Genomic DNA, 20,164 nt, shown 5'->3' with positions numbered 1-20,164 from the left:
TAAGAATGAGTTATAAATTCCTGGCGGTCTTCCTGAGCCGCTCTTGTTGAAGTTCGAAATGGGAGTGATGACTGCTGCTGATCCGAAAGTGGGCCAAGGTGGAGTGAGTCCAAGCGGCGATGTTTTTCTCCCGAAGTGATCGTTGCGCCTCCCGATTGATCTCGATTGATCCCGATTGATCCCGATTGATCCCGATACCGATCCTCCTCGATTAGCAGGTCATCAGTCTTGCTCTCACGGTAGTGATAAGGGCTCACCACCACTTATCAGTAGCGGGTTTGGCCGACGCTAACGATGATGATGATGATGGTTGGTGTGTGATTTGCCGCTGTGACCGTCTTCAGTTCCCGTGTGCCGCTTGCTTTCGGATAGAGTAGCCAATCTCTCGTATGCCGCTTATTTTCGTATATGTATATAGTGGACTGTATAGTTGACTCCAACCAGGGATGAAGTGTGGGGTGAAACTTGTTGATCACCAACATCCTCACCCACCCAGAAATAGCCAGATTTCTGAAAAGAATACAAAAAAACTCCTCCTCGACCAGGGTGTGATGGAAATTAGGGTTTATTGGTTCACTCGACCAGAGCCTTCGTCGTCCTCGTCAAACTCTGCTGAAGGTAAAATGCAAATTTTTTCTACAGGCCTAGTTAGTGAGCCTGTTGCGGTTTTGAGTGTCACTACTCGGACAACACCATCTTGGCCGGGATGAACCCTTTGAATCCTTCCGGTTTTCCATCGTAACGGGGGTAAATTATCGTCCTTAATGATGACTAGCTTGCCTTCTTCAATTGGAACAGGTACTCGCCAACGTTTTATGCGAGATTGTAGTTGCGATAAATATTCTCTTTTCCACCTTATCCAGAAATTTTGAACATTTCTTTGTACCAGTTGCCACTGTTTTAAACGGTTGGTTGGAATGTCTAGGTAATTCTGACCTGGGAGTGCTTGTAGTGAGGCACCGACCAAAAAATGTGCTGGGGTGAGTGGTTCTAGATCGTTGGGATCCTCGGAACTGGCAGTAATCGGTCGAGAGTTTAGACATCCCTCCACCTGTACGAGCAACGTACTCATATCCTCCGGTGTAGTTGGGTTCTCCCCCAGCACTCTCAAGATGTGGTGCTTCGCCGAGCGAACTGCCGCCTCCCAAAGCCCACCGAAATGTGGCGCACTTGGGGGACTGAAATGCCATTGAACTCCGTCCTCTGCACAGTATTTAGCTACCCTTCCATGATGTTCCTTATTTTTAAACAAGCGCAGTAATTCTTGGAGTTTATTGCGAGCTCCGACAAAATTCGTACCGTTGTCGGAGTACAAATCCGATGGTCTTCCTCTCCGTGCCACAAAACGGCGAAGTGCTTGTAAAAATCTTTCTGTCGACAAATCTGACACAAGCTCAATGTGCACAGCCTTTGTGCAGAAACAAACAAAAATAGAACCGTAGGCCTTCACTATTGGTCGCCTGGGTGCAGGTCGCAAATATATTGGACCAAAATAATCCACACCCGTTTTCGAAAATGGACGTGCCACGTTTACTCGAGCCGCTGGTAAATCACCCATGAATTGCGGTACCGAAGTTGGGTTTGCTCGAAAACACTTCTGGCACTTGTGAACCGTCTGTCTCGCTGCATCCCTTCCTCTTAGTGGCCAATAGCGCAGTTTTACTACGCTCAAAAGTAACTGGGGTCCTGCATGGAGCATTCGCCCATGATAATATAAAAATATTAACTTCGTTAGATGATGACGTGCAGGTAGCACTATAGGATGTTTTGTATCGAAAGGTTCCTGAGCGTGCTGAAGACGGCCGCCAACTCTAATAAGCCCATCCTGAGAAATTTTGGGATTAAGCCAACGCAACGATGATCGCTGAGAAACTGCTTCCCCCTTAGAAAGCGCTTCCCATTCCATCGGAAAACACTCTCTTTGCACTCGTTCGATAAGTGTTCGTTCTGCTTCTCGTAACTCTTCCGTTGTGAGGAATCCTGATGGGTACCTTTTCCCTCTCGAGCGAAACATTTCTCTGACGCGTAGCCAAATTACCGTATGTCTCAGTAACTTTGAAAAGGAAGAAAATTTACCAAGATACCAGTCTGTAAATTCTGCTGTCGAAGATACTGTGGCTGCTATTACTGCCCGACGTTTCTCCTCCTCTGCTTCATCGTCAACTTCATTTATTAGAGTCTTAGGCCAAAACTCTTGACTCTCAGCCAACCATGATGGCCCGTGCCACCAGAAGTCATTATGCAATATGTCCTCTGCGCTGATGCCTCTTGAAATCAGGTCTGCTGGGTTTTGGACTCCCGGAACGTGCCTCCAAGTATTTGGTTCCGTTAGACCTTGTATTTTGGACACTCTGTTAGCGATGTAGGTACTCCATGTAGTAGGAACTGCTTGAATCCAGCGCAGTACACACGTAGAGTCGGTCCAAAAGTAGGTGGGTAAATTGAGCTTCAACGACTGTTGAATTTTGCCATATAATTTTGCTACCAGCTCCGCTCCACAAAGCTCTAATCTCGGTATCGTTTGACACCTTAATGGAGCAACCTTGGATTTTGAGGTTAACAGTTGTACAGCTACGTTCCCTGTTGAATCCATACTTCGGATGTAGACACACCCTCCATACGCCTTTTCTGAAGCATCACTAAAGCAATGAAGTTCTACTGTCACCGCTCCTGGGAGGATGACGCAACGATTGATGCGAATTTCGTTGAGCAAAGGTAATCTTGAATAAAACCTCCGCCAACTCTCACCCACCGTCAAAGGTAGCGGTTCGTCCCAGTCTAATCTGCTCCCATTCTTTGTTTGCAAGGTCCACAATAGTTGCATGAATATTTTGGCTGATGTAATAACAGCTCCGATGAGCCCCAATGGATCGAAAAGCGTAGCTATGATCGAAAGGATTTGGCGTTTAGAAAGCTCCTCATATCTTTCCAGTGGCGGGATATTGAACTGGAATCTGAAAACGTCCGTTCTTGGCATCCAGGTCAATCCTAGTGTCTTCACAGAAGGGTCTGGGTCTAGATTTATACCACTCACATCGCTTATCGCTAGATTCTCCTTCGGAATTTCACGTAAAACCTCAGCGCAGTTCGATGCCCATTTACGAAGACGAAATCCTCCACTGTTCATCATTGCATCCAATTGCAGCCTTAATTGATGTGCCTCCTCCTGGTCGTTCGACCCCGTGATAACGTCATCCATATAGGTGTCTTCCATAACCGCCCTCGCTGCTAGAGGGAATCGTGCTCCTTCATCTCTTGCCAGTTGGGTTAATGTTCGTGTCGCAAGAAACGGGGCAGGCTTAGTTCCGTATGTCACCGTATTAAGTTCATACGTTGCTACTTCATCCGTGGGCGACGACCGCCAAAGAATACACTGCAGTGGTCTATCATCTTGCCTAATGAAGATTTGCCGAAACATTTTCTCAACGTCGGCGACCAACATGATTTGCTTCGTTCTGCAACGCAATATAATCGAACGTAACTCCTCCTGAATTACCGGTCCCACCAACAGCACCTCGTTTAACGAAATATTCGCGGAGGTCTTGCATGAAGCATCAAAAACGACGCGGACCTTAGTGGTCGTACTGGCCTCCTTCACCACGGGATGATGTGGTAAATAGCATCGCTCTGCTGCTGCTCGTTGGGTCTCCTTAATCAACCGCATATGCCCTAACTCTATATATTCGCTCATGAATGCCAAATATTGCTGCTTCAAATCAGAATTCCTTGCCAACCTCCGCTCCGTTCCTTGGAGACGTCGTAATGCGATATTTTTTGATTCACCCAGACGAGTAAAGGCATCCTCAACCATTGGCAACGCAACCGTATATCGTCCGTCAGTGCCGCGCTGTACTGTCTGTTTAAATATTTCCTCACATCGTTCTTCTTCCTTTGAATATGACCTTTTGAGCTCGATTTCCTCACAAGCCCAAAATTTTGCAACCAATTCATCCAGTCCTTTCGTAGTCACGTGGCAGCTGACACGTGGCGCCTGCTCGATCGATGACAGCCCGCCAGAAACCACACATCCAAATACGGATTCATTCAATGACGGCATCTGCTCTCCCAATGTGATTTTTCGACCAGATACGAAGAAGTCGAAAAACGCCTCAATGCCTAGTACTAAGTCTATTCCCATAGACACACAGAACGAGGGATCGGCGAGTTGGATACCCTCTGGAATACTCCATCCCTTCACATTTACCGTTGCCGTTGGCAAATGTACCGTAACCTTAGGTAACACGAGAAAGCCCATCTCCCGTGTAAAATCCGATATTCTTGAACGAATTGTTGCCTGAATCCGTTGTTTAACCCTTGTAGCTGCTTGTCCAATACCCAGAACAGAAATATCCACCTTTTTACGGTCTACCTTCAACCGTTGACTTAACTTCTCCGAGATGAAGTTACTCTCAGAGCCTGAATCGAGAAGTGCGCGTGCTGGTACTTGGTTGCCATGATCGTCCTCAACAAGAAGCACTGCAGTAGCCAGAAGAACCGTTGATTTGATATACGTTGCAGAATTTGACACTGATGTGCTGGTAGCCACCATATTGACTATTTGGGACGAATTAGATGGCGTTTTGGTTGTTTTCCCGTAGTTGCACTTGGGGTAGCACCGGTAGTAGTGGTACTTCGATTTTTGGAGGTGTTCTCCCTTTCCCGTTTAAAGCATACCATTGTATGATGACGACTCTTGCACGAGCGACAAGAATACTTAGACTGGCAATCTTTTGCTTGATGACCGAGTCTAAAACAATTGCGGCAAAGTGAGTGAGTGCGAACGAGGGCATCACGCTCTGTCACCGACATCCGCTGAAATGTCTCGCATTGGAATAGTAAATGGTTTGCCGAGCACACTGTGCATCGTATACCGGACGATTGCACTGTGCTGTAACTAGTTTTAACCACCACTGGCCTCTGCCTTTGGGGTGGCAGTTGGTTACCTCCCTTAGTGTCCACCATTCTCGGAGGCAAACATTCCAGTACTTGAGTCCGACGGTGCAGGAACTCCAACAATTCCTTCACCGTATCCGTTTTCTGTGTAGCAGAAATTTCTTCCCACCCCCGGCGAGTTATCGGGTCTAATCGCGTTGTGAGAAGATTAGTTAGAAGTAGGTCCTTGTATTCAATCGGTTGCACTATCTGGTCAAGTGTTTGTACTATCCTTTCGAAACCTTCTAATAAAGCATGAAGTTGGTTGTGGCATTCCTTAGAAACTGTTGGCAACTGAAACAGCGATTGGACCTGTCGCTTTTTCAATTGTTTGCTGTTGTCGTACCTTTTTAGCAGCATATCCCAAGCGATCAAGTAGTTTGATCTAGTAATTTGCAATGGGTCAATTAGACCCTTCGGTTCCCCTTGTAGGCAACCCTTGAGGTAGTGGAATTTTTCAACCTCCGGCAGATCCGCCTTACAATGGATAAGAGAAGTGAACAGATCTCGAAAGCTTAGCCATTCATCAATGTTCCCGTCAAACGACTGCAGTTTGATTTGCGGGAGACGAACGTGGTCGAGCGAACCTTGCATTGTAGTATCACCTGCATGGGTGGATTGTTCCAACAGTGGAGGAGCTTGGTGTTCCTTAATTCGCTCCAACAGGAACGGCTTTGCACGATAATAACGGTTACTGAACTCTCTTCTCTCTTTGTCGTAGGCGTCTCCACTCTCGGGTGGAAAATCGTCGTGTGATTTAATCTCGACAAGTGTCTCCCCAAATTTCTCCCACAATTCCTCGAGTTTTTGCAAACGGACTTCGATTTCAGTGATAGTGCTTCCATCCGGGAATTGTTCCACAAATTCCCAAATATCATTGAAGGATGATTGAATTTCCTTCAATTTCGTTATCCAGCCCTTCAGGGACGGTGCCTTTTTTGTAGCGGATCCAGTGGCGGCTGGCATGGTAACCGATTGTTAAAAGCGAAAAAAATAGGTGGTGTAATATTCTGCGAACGATCCTAGCCTCGCCAGGCATATACTATTCTATATTTTACCTGACGGAATATATTGTTGCACTCCAAGCGAATGTAAATTTGTGACCAATAGCGAACTAAGTGGCGATGCGGTGGGTTTGCTCCAAAATAATCTCAAATGATCGATAGAAACGGGAAATCGAGGTGGGAAAGCAAGCATGTAGTATCAATAAAAGCCCAGGCCACGGCTGGCCATATACTGTTGAATCTCACCTGGAGAAACTAACAGCGCAGCAAATCACAAAGTAAGTTCAAGTAGCAAATGTATCGTACATTATAAACTTGTCTCCGTAAGTAGCCTCATAGACTCGCATATAGAGTAGAATAGTATAAAGCACAACGCACCGTCGAAGAGGATATTTTATTATAATTGTGAAGTATCCGAGCCTAGCTTCGGCGAACATATACCATCAATTGTCCACTAACCTGGAGAACCTTGTTCTGCGCTTCCTCTTCTTAATGATAGGGTTCAGACTATTTCCTTCCAATCCTTCCAATTAGTGGTGTGCTTTATCCAACTTCAACCGTTATCCAATATAAATGCCGACAGTGCAGTAAAGTAACTCGATGTGCAAAGCAATAATGTTCGAAAACGTGTGTTAGTATTGCATAAACGATAAGCTTCGGCTGGACATATGGTAGTGGATCAACTCACCTGAGAAAAATCCCTTGGCGCCAATGTCCAGTTAAGCGATGGCGGATAAGAAGCGATAGAAAATATGCGATGGCGGAACAACCTTTGTTCCCCAATACTCCAATAAACTTCACCGCCCAAAATGGCGTCGTCCCGTAAATGAAGGAGTCGCTCCAAATGCAATGGCGAAAGCCCAGCTTTGATGATCCGGATCAGTCCTCGATCCGGTTCGAAGGACCAATATGTTGGATTTACCTCCAGTCCAACACGAAATAGGGATGCTGGGCTTGCGTTATTGCCGCGTTAGCGGCCTAACCAGAGATTGCGCTCGCACTCGAAATAACTTTACCAATTGTGTCCAGCCGTGGACCACGCCGAATGCCTTGCAACTCAATCCGCCTCTTTGGATGGTTGCAATGAATAAGGAAACTAACACCTTGTTCTATTCCGCGAATTACTTAAACGCACTATTTTTATTCATTAAACAGTGAAAGTGTATTTACTATTTTTATTCATTAAACAGTGAAAGTGTATTTAATAATTATATTTTTAACTGCTATATTAATATAAGAATGAGTTATAAATTCCTGGCGGTCTTCCTGAGCCGCTCTTGTTGAAGTTCGAAATGGGAGTGATGACTGCTGCTGATCCGAAAGTGGGCCAAGGTGGAGTGAGTCCAAGCGGCGATGTTTTTCTCCCGAAGTGATCGTTGCGCCTCCCGATTGATCTCGATTGATCCCGATTGATCCCGATTGATCCCGATACCGATCCTCCTCGATTAGCAGGTCATCAGTCTTGCTCTCACGGTAGTGATAAGGGCTCACCACCACTTATCAGTAGCGGGTTTGGCCGACGCTAACGATGATGATGATGATGGTTGGTGTGTGATTTGCCGCTGTGACCGTCTTCAGTTCCCGTGTGCCGCTTGCTTTCGGATAGAGTAGCCAATCTCTCGTATGCCGCTTATTTTCGTATATGTATATAGTGGACTGTATAGTTGACTCCAACCAGGGATGAAGTGTGGGGTGAAACTTGTTGATCACCAACAGCGATTATTTGACAATTTATCCAGAGTCCTTGCGAAACTTTTGCCTACTTCTTGGTCAGCATAGTTTTCAGTTTTTTTTTTTTAAATTAAAGCACCCAAATAAGCTGAGATGAAAAATCTAATAATTAATCTTACTACTTGAATGTTCCGGTTTTTTAACATATATAATTCGGAAAATTTCTAAAAGTATGAAGAAGCTTATTCCTATTGCGACTTTTTATATGGCATACAGTAAATATCATGGAATTGCAATAATTTCTCCGTGGTGGATTAGTTGCGTATTTCAATTAGAGGAACTGCTCCATTATTCATCTCAGTCCATTATTCATCTCATAAAACATGAAAACACAATTGAAAACAGGAAAAAAACGCATATTTTCTTCTTAAACCAATCTGCTAATCCATGGAATGGATTCTTCTTAGTTCACATCAGATTCCTTCTGAAGTACAATCCTCAAAAACTCACTTAAAAGCACTTAAAAGCACTAAATATACGGCTACAACGGGACTCGTCCAGCAGCCAACCAAAGTTTTTTCATCACTAGCGGACCACTTTTTATTTTAATCACTAAACAAAATCACTCACTATACTAAGAATACTTTAATCTTTGAAATGTTCACCTCGAATTTCCTCAAACAAGCTTGAATTAGCAGAAATATATGAGATGAATTTCTACAATTCCTAAATTTCAACTGTATGTATTTTCATCTGTTTTCACTGCGTTGAAGAAAATCAGAAGTTGCCAAATCAGTTTCTGTTGATACGAAAAAATCATACGTTGAATTATTCCGACATAATTGACATAAATCTACAGCACTGTAGTGGCTACCTAGGTTACCAATTTTGCACGTAAACAACTGCAGCGAATATCTAGGTAACCTACTACGACGGGCTGGGGCTACGTTCATTTATGATAATGGAATTCATTCATAATTAACAGTGTGATGACTATGGGGGCGTCATGAGATGAATAATTGAGCAGTAATTCAAGTTTTGAGATGGATATGGAAGCGTTGTGGAAAATGGTTTTGTTTTACGAAATTTAGGATAAATCTAGGTAATTTTACCAAATATACAATGCTAAACGAATCCATAAGAGTACGTAAGCATATTTAGTTTATTTGTTCAATGATTCCGTGAAAATTTGGTGTTCAATCCGTGCATTCTTCGTGAACATCGGCTTGATGAGATGAATAATGGAGCAGTTCCCCTATTCATAGCTATCACATTACTGTACGGATGTTGATTCAAAACTGTACAGATCTCGATTCAATTACAGAAAAGTGTACGGATTTCGAATCAAGAGATGGAAATTATTTATATCATTTAAACATAATTAGGAGTAGTTCCGGGTTTTGTGATTGTAAACATCGATGAGCAATGCAAGAAGCTATCATGAAAAAAAAAAAATTCCAAAATTCTTGAGTGCTTAATTGAACGGACTTCGGGTCCCTGCGGTAAATAGAAAAGTTTTTGGAATGCGAGCGGCCAGGCAATATTTTCTAAAGCTTGGAAAACCTGGGGGCGAATTGTGATTAAGTCTATCAGACGATTAGGAGGTACCTAGCATGACACTTCTGGCCGGACGAGATCCGGTCGACTTCCAGGTCAGTTAGGAACAGACGAGTGTGAAGATCGTTAGGGTAGGCTTCTGAAAATGACTGTAAGACAGTGACAGCAAATTTCAAGCTAATCCGGCTCTCATTGCATTGCACAGCTCTCCCTGCTCCCCAACAGTCCGACAGTGACTGACGACAGTACACATTTCAATGCCATACGAGCTGTTATTTTTCATTTCCTTATGAATAATGGTTCTTCCAAGCTGTCGCTTAAGACAGCCTTTACAGCGCGAAATCCTTCAGCACAAATCCGAGCGGGTTGTCAGATGATTATGATTCACGAGAGTAAGGCCGATGCTATAATGCAAGCGAGGCAGTGCGAAACACGTTTTTTTTTCTCATGTGGGAAGTATTATCAACAATGGAAAAATATATAAAACGATTTGCTTCAAGTTCATCATGGCATCGGCCTGAGAAAGAGGAGAAAAGAAGGCTGTCGACAGCGCAGGCCAAACCAACAGGACATACTCAAAATGAGCAAAACTATGCTGTCATATCTGAACAAACAAAATACATGCGCAAAATGAGCTGCCGTGTGCAACACAAGACAGCTTCGTTACCGGTGTAAGCTTTAACAGTATGTCAGCTCTCATGAATAGCTTATTCATGAGGCTGTTAGAGTAGAAAGAGTGAACAGTCGTCAGTATAGTGTCACACCGCAGCCTTTTTCCGAACCCTGCGTGAGGTAACGAATTCTTAGTTCCGAATTTTGTTTGCAGACTATTTCTCCTGTTACCGGACATTTTTTGTAAAATGAAACGGTAACGAATGTGAGACATTTTGGTGTGGGTTTTGTTTGTAAAATTCAATGTTAGATGTAAAATTTTAATATGTCAGGTAGGTTGAGTAAAGTAGTTTTTTTGTTTTGCTGGCTCTTTTCTGTTGATTGTTGTTAGTTTGTTTTTGTTTGCCAAATTATTTTGTATTTTTGTTTAACATAGTGTAAGTGTACTAACCCGTAAACCAACCACAACCAATAATTAGGCTTCGAAAAATTTGCGATAAAAAACTCGATGTGAACGTTACCGTTTGAGGAAGTGAGGGGGCACTGCCTAAAATGTAAGCCCTGGGCCCTTAAAAGAGATCTTCGGTGACCACCCTGGAACATCCAGACCAGCTGTAGGGGCGTAGCACGGAGGCGCTTAAGTCTCCGTAAAATATAGTCCAGAGAAAGGACAGCCTCACTCCTTAAACGGTAATAATCACAGATTAAATATACATTTGTAACGGAAAGACCGCAACGGTAAAAGACGGCTAAAAGACCGCACTAAAAATTGGTATCCGGTATGGAGATAGGAGAGTGAGAGAGAGGACAAGCGAGAGAGAGAGAGAGAGAGAGAGAGAGAGAGAGAGAGAGAGAGGACAAGCGAGAGAGAGAGAGGACAAGATCGGAAAGGTGGCAGATCGGGAAGGGATAGTCTGGAAATAGTCATTGACGGAGACAGTCGGAAAAAGTTAAGTTCAGACGGAAAATTGAAAACTTGTTAGTCGAAGACCAGAAAAAGTGGCGAAGAGTGCCAGCCAGCCAGAGTGGGCGGTCGAGCCCGTGTGTCATATATACGAGTGCCGGATCGACGTTCGTCAAAGGGCGACTACCGGTAGCCATCATTCTCTCCCCCGTGGACTTCAAGACCAGGTCACGAGTGGCCAGAATCAACCCCCGGTGTGGGCACCTCTTCCGCCGTTCGAACTCGTGGGCGTTTTTGAAGCGGTCAACCTGACTCTGATGCCTTCTAGCCTACTGCGGCGGATCTGCTGAGTGAGCCGCGTGATACTCTCCCGTGCCAGCCGCGCGATCTTCAGAACCATCGACATCGACCGAAACGCGTGTCATCATCATCGTGTCATCAAGGTATGTCCCTCACCTCTCCTGCTGCGCATCGTTCATCAATGGGCCCCAACGTTCATCATTTAGCGCTGTATCGGTGATCAGCAATAAATAGTATTAGCATGAATTTCTCTTTTTTTTTTGTATATAAAGAGCCAGTCACCCTTTCCCAAACGTCTCTTGGTAGTTCCGCTTCGCTAACGGTAAGTCATCGGGTTGCATGAGTCCCCCAACAGTCGGTTGCCGACCCTGAGAAAGCACCACAAAGAGCTAGCTGGGTTGAGTGAGAACTGATCACTTATACTCCTGTCCGCCTATCCTCGTTAATTCGTTCGACATTGGTGAATTCGTTGATAAATATTTTCAGTAATTCGCAAAAATTTACTCAAAAAAGATTTCCACAATTTTTTTTACAGCGGGGTCAATTTTTCAAATATTTTATATACTATACAAGAAAAATCATTACACATATTATCTTAAAAATATTAACATATTTTTTGTACATATAAAAGTTTTAGTTGAACGATCGCCTTCTACCTCGTTATTTAAAGATCCAAGATTATTTCTAATATTTCCAAAGCTCTTCAGATATTGGATTGTATTTGTTAATTTTGAGCTGTTTTACAAAAACCCAAAATGGCATCTGCGGTCGGTTTTCGGTTTCTTGGCATCATGTCGGTTCTGGAAATACCCATGTTGCGTGGTATTTCAACATTTTAAGGCTGTTTCACAGACATTGAACATGGATTTCAAAACATTTATACTTGTATACCGGCTTCAGCGATATTGGATGACATTCGGAAACCCGAGTTTCCAATCGTACTCCTTTTTACGTAGCCTAGATCCATGCCGATTGTTCTGATACGTATTATTTGTCACGTTGTTTGTAACATATTGTTTCTGGGTCGGCTTGTTGGGCCTTCCTCAACCCCCTGTCTCGCTAGAAGACCATTGTGCCAACTTTGTTTAGAGTTCCACGCTGACACCAGGACGTCGATCAGCCACCCCTAACATGGAGAACAGACGCTGTTTTGAGCCGCACTATCTTGGTTAACAGACGTTCAGGTTGGGGAAGCATTTCCTCTACCGCCGAAGTATGGTTTACGCGTCCATGATCGCGTCACACCTTCTCATTTAGCTATTGTCGGCAACGCCAACCGCTTCCTTCCAGGTTGTCAACTCACCATTTGAAACTATAATCCTTGAATTGGTACAAAATTTTTCGCGATTATTTAAAGCTCATGGGCTTGCTTTATTTATGAGAAATCTAATAATAACTATTACTACTTGAATGTTTCGGTTTTCTATCATGTATAATTCGGAAACTTTCTAAAAGTATGAAGAAGCTTATTTCCAGTGCGACTTTTTATATGGCATACAGTAATTATCATACAGTTCAGTAATTATCATAAAATTGCAATAATTTCTCCGTGGTGGATTAGTTGCGTATTTCAATTGTTATAATAAATTTAGTTCTGAATAATGAGCTAAGGGACCGTTCACAAATTACGTAACGCTGAAAATCTAGATTTCAAACCCTAACATGTGTACGACGTCGAAGAAGTTTTTTTGTGACTATACACACCAATTCACCTTGTTTTTCTTCCCAAACCAAAACTTATATTTGAATAAATGCAAAAGTTTATTTCTTTATGTCGCTTTTATCACCTCGAAAAAAAAAATAAGAAAAACCACTCCAACCAATAACTCCTATAAGTAAACCTCTCTAATTAATTTTGTTGAGCACACTTACAACTCCGTCAATCATTAAAAATTGTGGTAAAACACTTGTCAAATGAATTAGAGCAGTCTGCAAACATTTCTTTCGCCCCACCTATAAATAGTGAAAGGAAGTTTTCTTGTCATAACTAGAAACGCAAACTGCATCAAGCCGGGAAGACGGCAGAAGTAAGAAGAAAATTAATCCTCCAGCACATGTTGCGTAAAATCCTAATAAATCGCCATTTGAGGTTGACGAAAAACGGCACTTGAAGCGGGGAAAGTCACTCCAGAAATCAACACGACACAGACGGAACCACATCTTTTATGTTTGCTCGTATGCGAAAGGACAGCCATGAAAGGAAGGAACGAAATTGCGAAATACCGCTTCACGGCGGCTGTTCAACAACATGTGTTTTATCATTTCATCGTTTAGTGTAGTTCATTTCGGGTGAGTTTCGTTGTCGGTTGTCGGTTTCCAGCAAGCATGCGACAGATAACGTGAGGGAAGTGCTAAGGCGTACGAGGGTTTTAGATACATTCTCACCCACCCACGTTGGGGACGAAAAAGCGCTCTGTGCCCCAGTGAACGACAAACTTCTATCCTCGATTGATCTGGAATCAATGGTTGACGTTATTGCAGAGGCAAACGGGTCGGCTTTGCGGTCGAGATTAAAATAAGTACTTTATGACGGGAAAAAGCGATTTGCTCAATTTCAGTCCAGAGGAAGCGGGCCGAGCTATTAAGGCTTAGGAGACAGGAAGTGCTTGGTTGATGTTATCGCTATTTCTGGATCTTTCGACGCAGTTGGTAGATAATTTGGGTATCTGTGTGTGAACGCGCTAACCTTGAACAGATATGTGCAATGAAATTGCTACGCTGAACAATTCATGCTCTACGAACGAATCAAGTATCATATACTTCAAAGTAATAGCATATCAAAGGAAGATGATACGATATTTTTCTTTTCGGCCTATTCAGTTGGGCAACAATACACTGTCAAGCTCTCGGCAGACATGCAACGTTGTTTTTATTACATCGTCGACTATGTTCTTAATGTTGTTATTATTATTCATAGACTCACCAGAGATCTCAATATGACCTATACCCTCGTTATGGTGTCTTTATACTGCACCATACTTCCTGGATCGGATACAGATACCTACCTATTGGAAAGGGATTTGCTTTCAGTTATGTGGCAAACAGAAACCACCCATTTTGTTGTGATATCATTTAAATTACTAATAGAGCTTGAAGCATTACTGTCGTTACACAATTTGACGAAACGGATTTGCTAGGATGGATAGTTGCACCGGAACATATGCATATGGAAGCTTTGTGCAATTACGAGATTGTACTGGGAATGAGAAGAATAAATGTTAGTGCAGGATGCTGTTGAAAACGAAACAATTCGTACAAATATAGTTCAAAGTTAAAAATAATGGTTTAATAATTCTTGTTTAATTTAGCAATATTATTTTTTATGCATACAAATCACTCATAGTTTGTGCTTTGTACTAACTCTACATAGGCTGTCCCAAAAAAAAAAAAAAAATCGATGTTCAAATGTCAATCTGCTCAGCCCTAAATTGAAAGATAATGTTATTTATAGCATTTTTGTAGAACATTTCAACTTTCTAAAAAATCGTTTTCAGGTTGCCCAAACGTGATTTATGAAAAAAATGTCTTTTTCAAGCTACAAAACCACTCTTCTGCTCTTTTTTTCAAATCCGTTCGATTCCTAAATTTGTCCATATATTTTTTTATTTTTGTGGGGTTGTTTTTGAATATTTTGCATGGTTTGGTTCAGCATCGCATTCAGTTATTTGACTCTCAGGGCCCATTGAACATCACAAAAAAGTGAATTTTTCTCCTAATTTGCAGATAAACCCTTTCAAAACACATATAAAACATTTTTTTGACCAAGAACTGAAATTTTTACTGCAAAGCGGATTCAAGACGAAAATTTACATGAAAAAAGATCCTTGATGTCTTATCGGGGGGCTGAGATATTGGCGTTTATACATGTGATGAAAAACTTTGCATTTTGTCAAAAATGCCTCTAAAGCTCAATATCTCCATGGCACAGTGTTTTATTTTGCCGTTTGTGCGTATAATTTCCCAAATAGTGATTCAAATATTGATTATAGCCATAAGGTATGTTCGGAGGAGTTTCAGGATATTCAAAAATGCATCTTTCAATGTAGAAAGATAGGTGACCAATCCACCTATGAGTGAGATAAAAAATTTACTTTTTAATCAGAATAAGAAGGTGTCTTCGACGAAGTTTTTGGTTATATGAAAACAAGAAACTTTACCGAAGACATCATGTTTCTATCTCTTATATATTACGAGCAACATTGAGTTTTCTAATAGAAGGCACTAAAAATCACAATATCCGTTCTAGCTTTTTTCGCAAATTTTTCCGAATTTTTAAACCTTCTACTAAGTTATCAGCCATCCAAAAATGCATTTGTTTTCTGAACATTGTTATTTTTTGTCTCTCAAAATAAAACAGTTATTTACCATATTTGTCAAAATGCATAGTTTTCCATCACAAAGAAAAATGCCAATATCTCAGCTCCCCGATAAGATATCAAGTATCTTTTTGCATGTCAACTTTCGTCGTAAATCCCGCTTTGCAATTAAAATTTTAGTTCTTGATGAAAAATTTTTTTTATTTGTGTTTTGTAAGGTTGTATCTGCAAATTATTAGAAAAATTATTTTTTTTTGTGATGTTTAATGGGCTCTGGGAGTCAAAAATCTGAATGCAATGCTGAACTAAACCATGCAAAATATTCAAGAACAGCCCCAAAAAATAAAAAAATACATGGAAAAATTTGGGAATCGAACAGAATTGAAAAAAGTGCAAAAGAGTGGGTTTTTAGCTTAAAAAAGTCATTTTTTCATAAATCACGTTTGGGCAACCTGAAAACAATTTTTTAGAAAGTCAAAATGTTTTACAAAAATGCTATAATTAACATTATCTTTCAATTTAGGACTGAGCACCTTGACTTTTTCAACATCGATTTTTTTTGGGACACCCTTCTCTACACTGTACCTAATTTAACAAAAAAAAACATTCAAACACATAATGTAGCAGATTCAAGAACTACGAGCGAAACTCATCAACGTTACGTGATCATACAATCAATTTGATACAACTTAATTGAGTATTGAAATTGACTCAAAAATGGAAGTTTTCTCTTTCCAGTTATAGAGAAAATCTAGTCCCGTTTATTGACAGCTCATATCATGCCAATTCAGAAAAACAATCATGTTTATTGTGCTGCAACGCAATGACGCCCTGAATTCGTTCGAATATTATGCGCATGGAAGAGAACCCGAATTGTCAACGAACAACAACAACAATGCCATAAGTCTACCCTCCTAGCAAATCTGTGACTTTCTCCATGAATTCCTACAAAGTGCACAATGCACCGAGCCCAGGAGCAACTGTGCCGGTGTCGTGTGGCAGTAAGTGGTCGCGGCGACAAAGCACTAAACTAGAGAAGTTTTCCCCGTGAAAAGTTTATGTTTATTGAATAGCGAGAATTTTTGTGTGGGAGTTAACTCAATTCGTTACCAAACCATATCGTTGCAACAGACAGAGGTTAGAGAGAAAAGCTTTTATCACTTTTGACCGTAGAACGGATTGGTAGAGAGCAAGCGAAATCCAGAAACAGATATCAGTGCAGTGTGGCACAACACAAGGGCGATGCCATGCGTGTCTAATTTGAAAAAATATGCAATCGAAAGTGAGTGAAAAAGTAAAATGGAAAATCGGACCGGATGTTTTCGATGTTTCTGGCGAAGCTACATCTCACGCAGCCTTCTCACTTACATGTTGAGCTTGCATAAAATATTGGGTAAGAACTTTCGTCGTGTCAGTGGGGTACGAAACCCCGGAAGTTGATGGTTTCATTCATTGCGATGCAAATTTGAATAGCTACCCAAGGGACACAGTCGAGAACTGTACCGGAAATGGGAGAATATGTGGCAAATGGGAGTGTAGTTGCAGTTGCACATTTTGTGGGACTGTAGGTATGAAAATAAAGTGAATTCTGTAACAACAACTTTAAGTTTTTATATTATTTTACTTACTGCAATCCAGGAAATAAAACTCCCAACCTCCGCTATTTTTTTAAATACCAGTGATCCTGATCCATCCACGTTATCAACTGTCCGTCACGTTTCACACAAAACAAAAAACCCCTGATGCTGCACTACACCGTCTATTGGATTACAGTTTCCGCTGATTACATCCGATCAACCGGCCAATAAGCCTCCGAGCTACCCCACAGGACGATGCTGGCCACTACAGTGGAAAGGAAGCCTTTAATTTTATTTGCTCCAACTGTCGACAGTTATAGAATATTAAAAGAAAATATATTGCCTCGTGACGAGGACCAGTCGACATACACCCATTCATATCGAGCAACAGGGAGAAAGGGACTCGGACGGACACAGACTCGCTACCAATCCTCTAACGCGATTCGTGCCCCGGTGAAAGGTGCAAAGAATCAGGATCGGGCAATCTAGCCAGCGGCAAAAGACACAAAACGGTGAAATGAAATTTTCATCCCGTATTCTCGTAACATAAGACCGAAATTAGGTTGAATCACCATTTTCAGTATCAAGCTTAATTGAATTACAATTGTATCCTTTTCTCTTTCGGCATTCGCCATGCCTTCCGGTTTGCCGTAGCCGGTCCCTTGCAACGATGGTGTTGAGTGGCGATGGAATGGGTAGGCGTGTGCGAAAATTTATGGTCTGGCTGGGACATACTGTGACCCTCGTGCGCTCGGGGTGGGGGTGTTGTCTCGGAGTAAGCCATACGCTAAATACTGGCAATGCAGCAAGCCCGGCCCACCACCACCCGGACATACCGATTACCATCGTACACTAAACAGGGAGACAATATCCATTGATTTTGTGAATTCGAGTTGCTGCGAGGCAAACGATGTGTTTTGGGTTTACTAAACAACACCGAGAAGAAGTGATTTTGGAAAACACTCTCATCCACCTACAGTGCAATCAACGCTAGCTAGTTATTCAGTTAATGGGAAAGTGCAATGTTTCCTCTGCATAGAGTGAATGGGTTGTTAATTATTTTAAAATCTTTCTGTTGTTTTATCTTTTGTCGATGAGCAATTTGAAAATGCACACTATCAATATAACGGCGATGCCCAATCAGTCTAATCTAATCTAATCTAATCTGATCTAAACTTCTATAATAAATTTAATACCATTTATTGATACTCTAATTACAAACAAATTGCTACGTGCTACGATTTCTTAGTCCAGAAAAATAAAGATTATTTTAAAATTTCGTTTAGTAGGCAGTAATGCCGTGATGTCGCTAAAAGCTAAGTGAAGAACCGTTTTTACGAAAATTAGTTAGTAGGCAATAAGCTCACATGGGGGCACATAAGTGTAACGCTTTCAACAAGGACGAAGAATCTTTGGGATTTTTCTTCGGAAAGGCAAGTCTATTTGCCTGTGCTCTAATTGTCATTAAATAAAAAACTCATTCTAAGTTTCGACCAGTATGATGACATATGTATGGAAAAATATGGGAAATCTACTCTACTCTACTCTACTCTACTCTACTCTACTCTACTCTACTCTACTCTACTCTACTCTACTCTACTCTACTCCACTCTACTCTACTCTACTCTACTCTACTCTACTCTACTCTACTCTACTCTACTCTACTCTACTCTACTCTACTCTACTCTACTCTACTCTACTCTACTCTACTCTACTCTACTCTACTCTACTCTACTCTACTCTACTCTACTCTACTCTACTCTACTCTACTCTACTCTACTCTACTCTACTCTACTCTACTCTACTCTACTCTACTCTACTCTACTCTACTCTACTCTACTCTACTCTACTCTACTCTACTCTACTCTACTCTACTCTACTCTACTCTACTCTACTCTACTCTACTCTACTCTACTCTACTCTACTCTACTCTACTCTTCTCTACTCTACTCTACTCTACTCTACTCTACTCTACTCTACTCTACTCTACTCTACTCTACTCTACTCTACTCTACTCTACTCTACTCTACTCTACTCTACTCTACTGTACTGTACTGTACTCTACTCTACTCTACTCTACTCTACTCTACTCTACTCTACTCTACTCTACTCTACTCTACTCTACTCTACTCTACTCTACTCTACTCTACTCTACTTTACTCTACTCTACTCTACTTTACTCTACTCTGCTCTACTCTACTCTACTCTACTCTACTCTACTCTACTCTACTCTACTCTACTCTACTCTACTCTACTCTACTCTACTCTACTCTACTCTACTCTACTCTACTCTACTCTACTCTACTCTACTCTACTCTACTCTACTCTACTCTACTCTACTCTACTCTACTCTACTCTACTCTACTCTACTCTACTCTACTCTACTCTACTCTACTCTACTCTACTCTACTCTACTCTACTCTACTCTACTCTACTCTACTCTACTCTACTCTACTCTACTCTACTCTACTCTACTCTACTCTACTCTACTCTACTCTACTCTACTCTACTCTACTCTACTCTACTCTACTCTACTCTACTCTACTCTACTCTACTCTACTCTACTCTACTCTACTCTACTCTACTCTACTCTACTCTACTCTACTCTGCTCTACTCTACTCTACTCTACTCTACTCTACTCTACTCTACTCTACTCTACTCTAGCTTTGCTCTACTCTACTCTACTCTACTCTACTCTACTCTACTCTACTCTACTCTACTCTACTCTACTCTACTCTACTCTACTCTACTCTACTCTACTCTAACTTTACTGTACTCTAACTTTACTCTACTCTAACTTTACTCTACTCTAACTTTACTCTACTCTAACTTTACTCTACTCTAACTTTACTATACTCTAACTGTACTCTACTTTAACTTTACTGTACTCTAACTCTTAATTTACTATAACTCTACATATACTCTAATAACTCTAAATATACTCTAACTCTAGCTTTACTCTAACTCTTGCTTTACTCTAACTCTAACTTTACTCTAACTCTAGCTTTACTTTAACTCTAACTTTACTCTAACTCCAACTTTACTCTAACTCTAATTTCACTCTAACTCTAACTTTACTCTAACTCTAACGTTACTCTAACTCTAACTTTACTCTCGAACTTTATTCCAACTCTAAGGGGCCGTTCTTAAACCACGTGGTCATAAAGAGGGGGACGGGGGGGTTATTAAAAAGACCAAGGAAGGGGTGGGGGGTAAACGAAATGACCACGTGGTCTATTTCTTAACTTATAATTTATTGTTGCCACCAAGTCAAGAATGAAGTTTTTTCA

At 41.5% G+C, this 20,164-nt stretch overlaps 2 protein-coding genes across 2 annotated transcripts in view; one reads left to right on the top strand and one right to left on the bottom strand.

Annotated features, from left to right (window-relative positions):
* Positions 1-20,164, top strand: part of LOC129730832 (lachesin-like) — a 176,853-nt gene that overhangs the window by 67,291 nt on the left and 89,398 nt on the right. The window lies entirely within an intron of this gene.
* LOC129730836 (uncharacterized) lies at positions 426-6,001 on the bottom strand. Its single transcript, XM_055690427.1, has 2 exons — positions 5,538-6,001; positions 426-510 (listed from the first exon to the last, which is right to left on the bottom strand). Exons 1-2 carry the CDS (start codon positions 5,896-5,898, stop codon positions 485-487), a joined length of 387 nt encoding a protein of 128 aa, XP_055546402.1. The 5' UTR covers positions 5,899-6,001; the 3' UTR covers positions 426-484.

Source organism: Wyeomyia smithii, chromosome 3, assembly GCF_029784165.1.
Source record: "Wyeomyia smithii strain HCP4-BCI-WySm-NY-G18 chromosome 3, ASM2978416v1, whole genome shotgun sequence".
NCBI classification, from domain to species: domain Eukaryota; kingdom Metazoa; phylum Arthropoda; class Insecta; order Diptera; family Culicidae; genus Wyeomyia; species Wyeomyia smithii.
The sequence above is the reverse complement of the archived record's forward strand: the minus strand, read 5'-3'. Positions and strand labels throughout refer to the sequence as shown.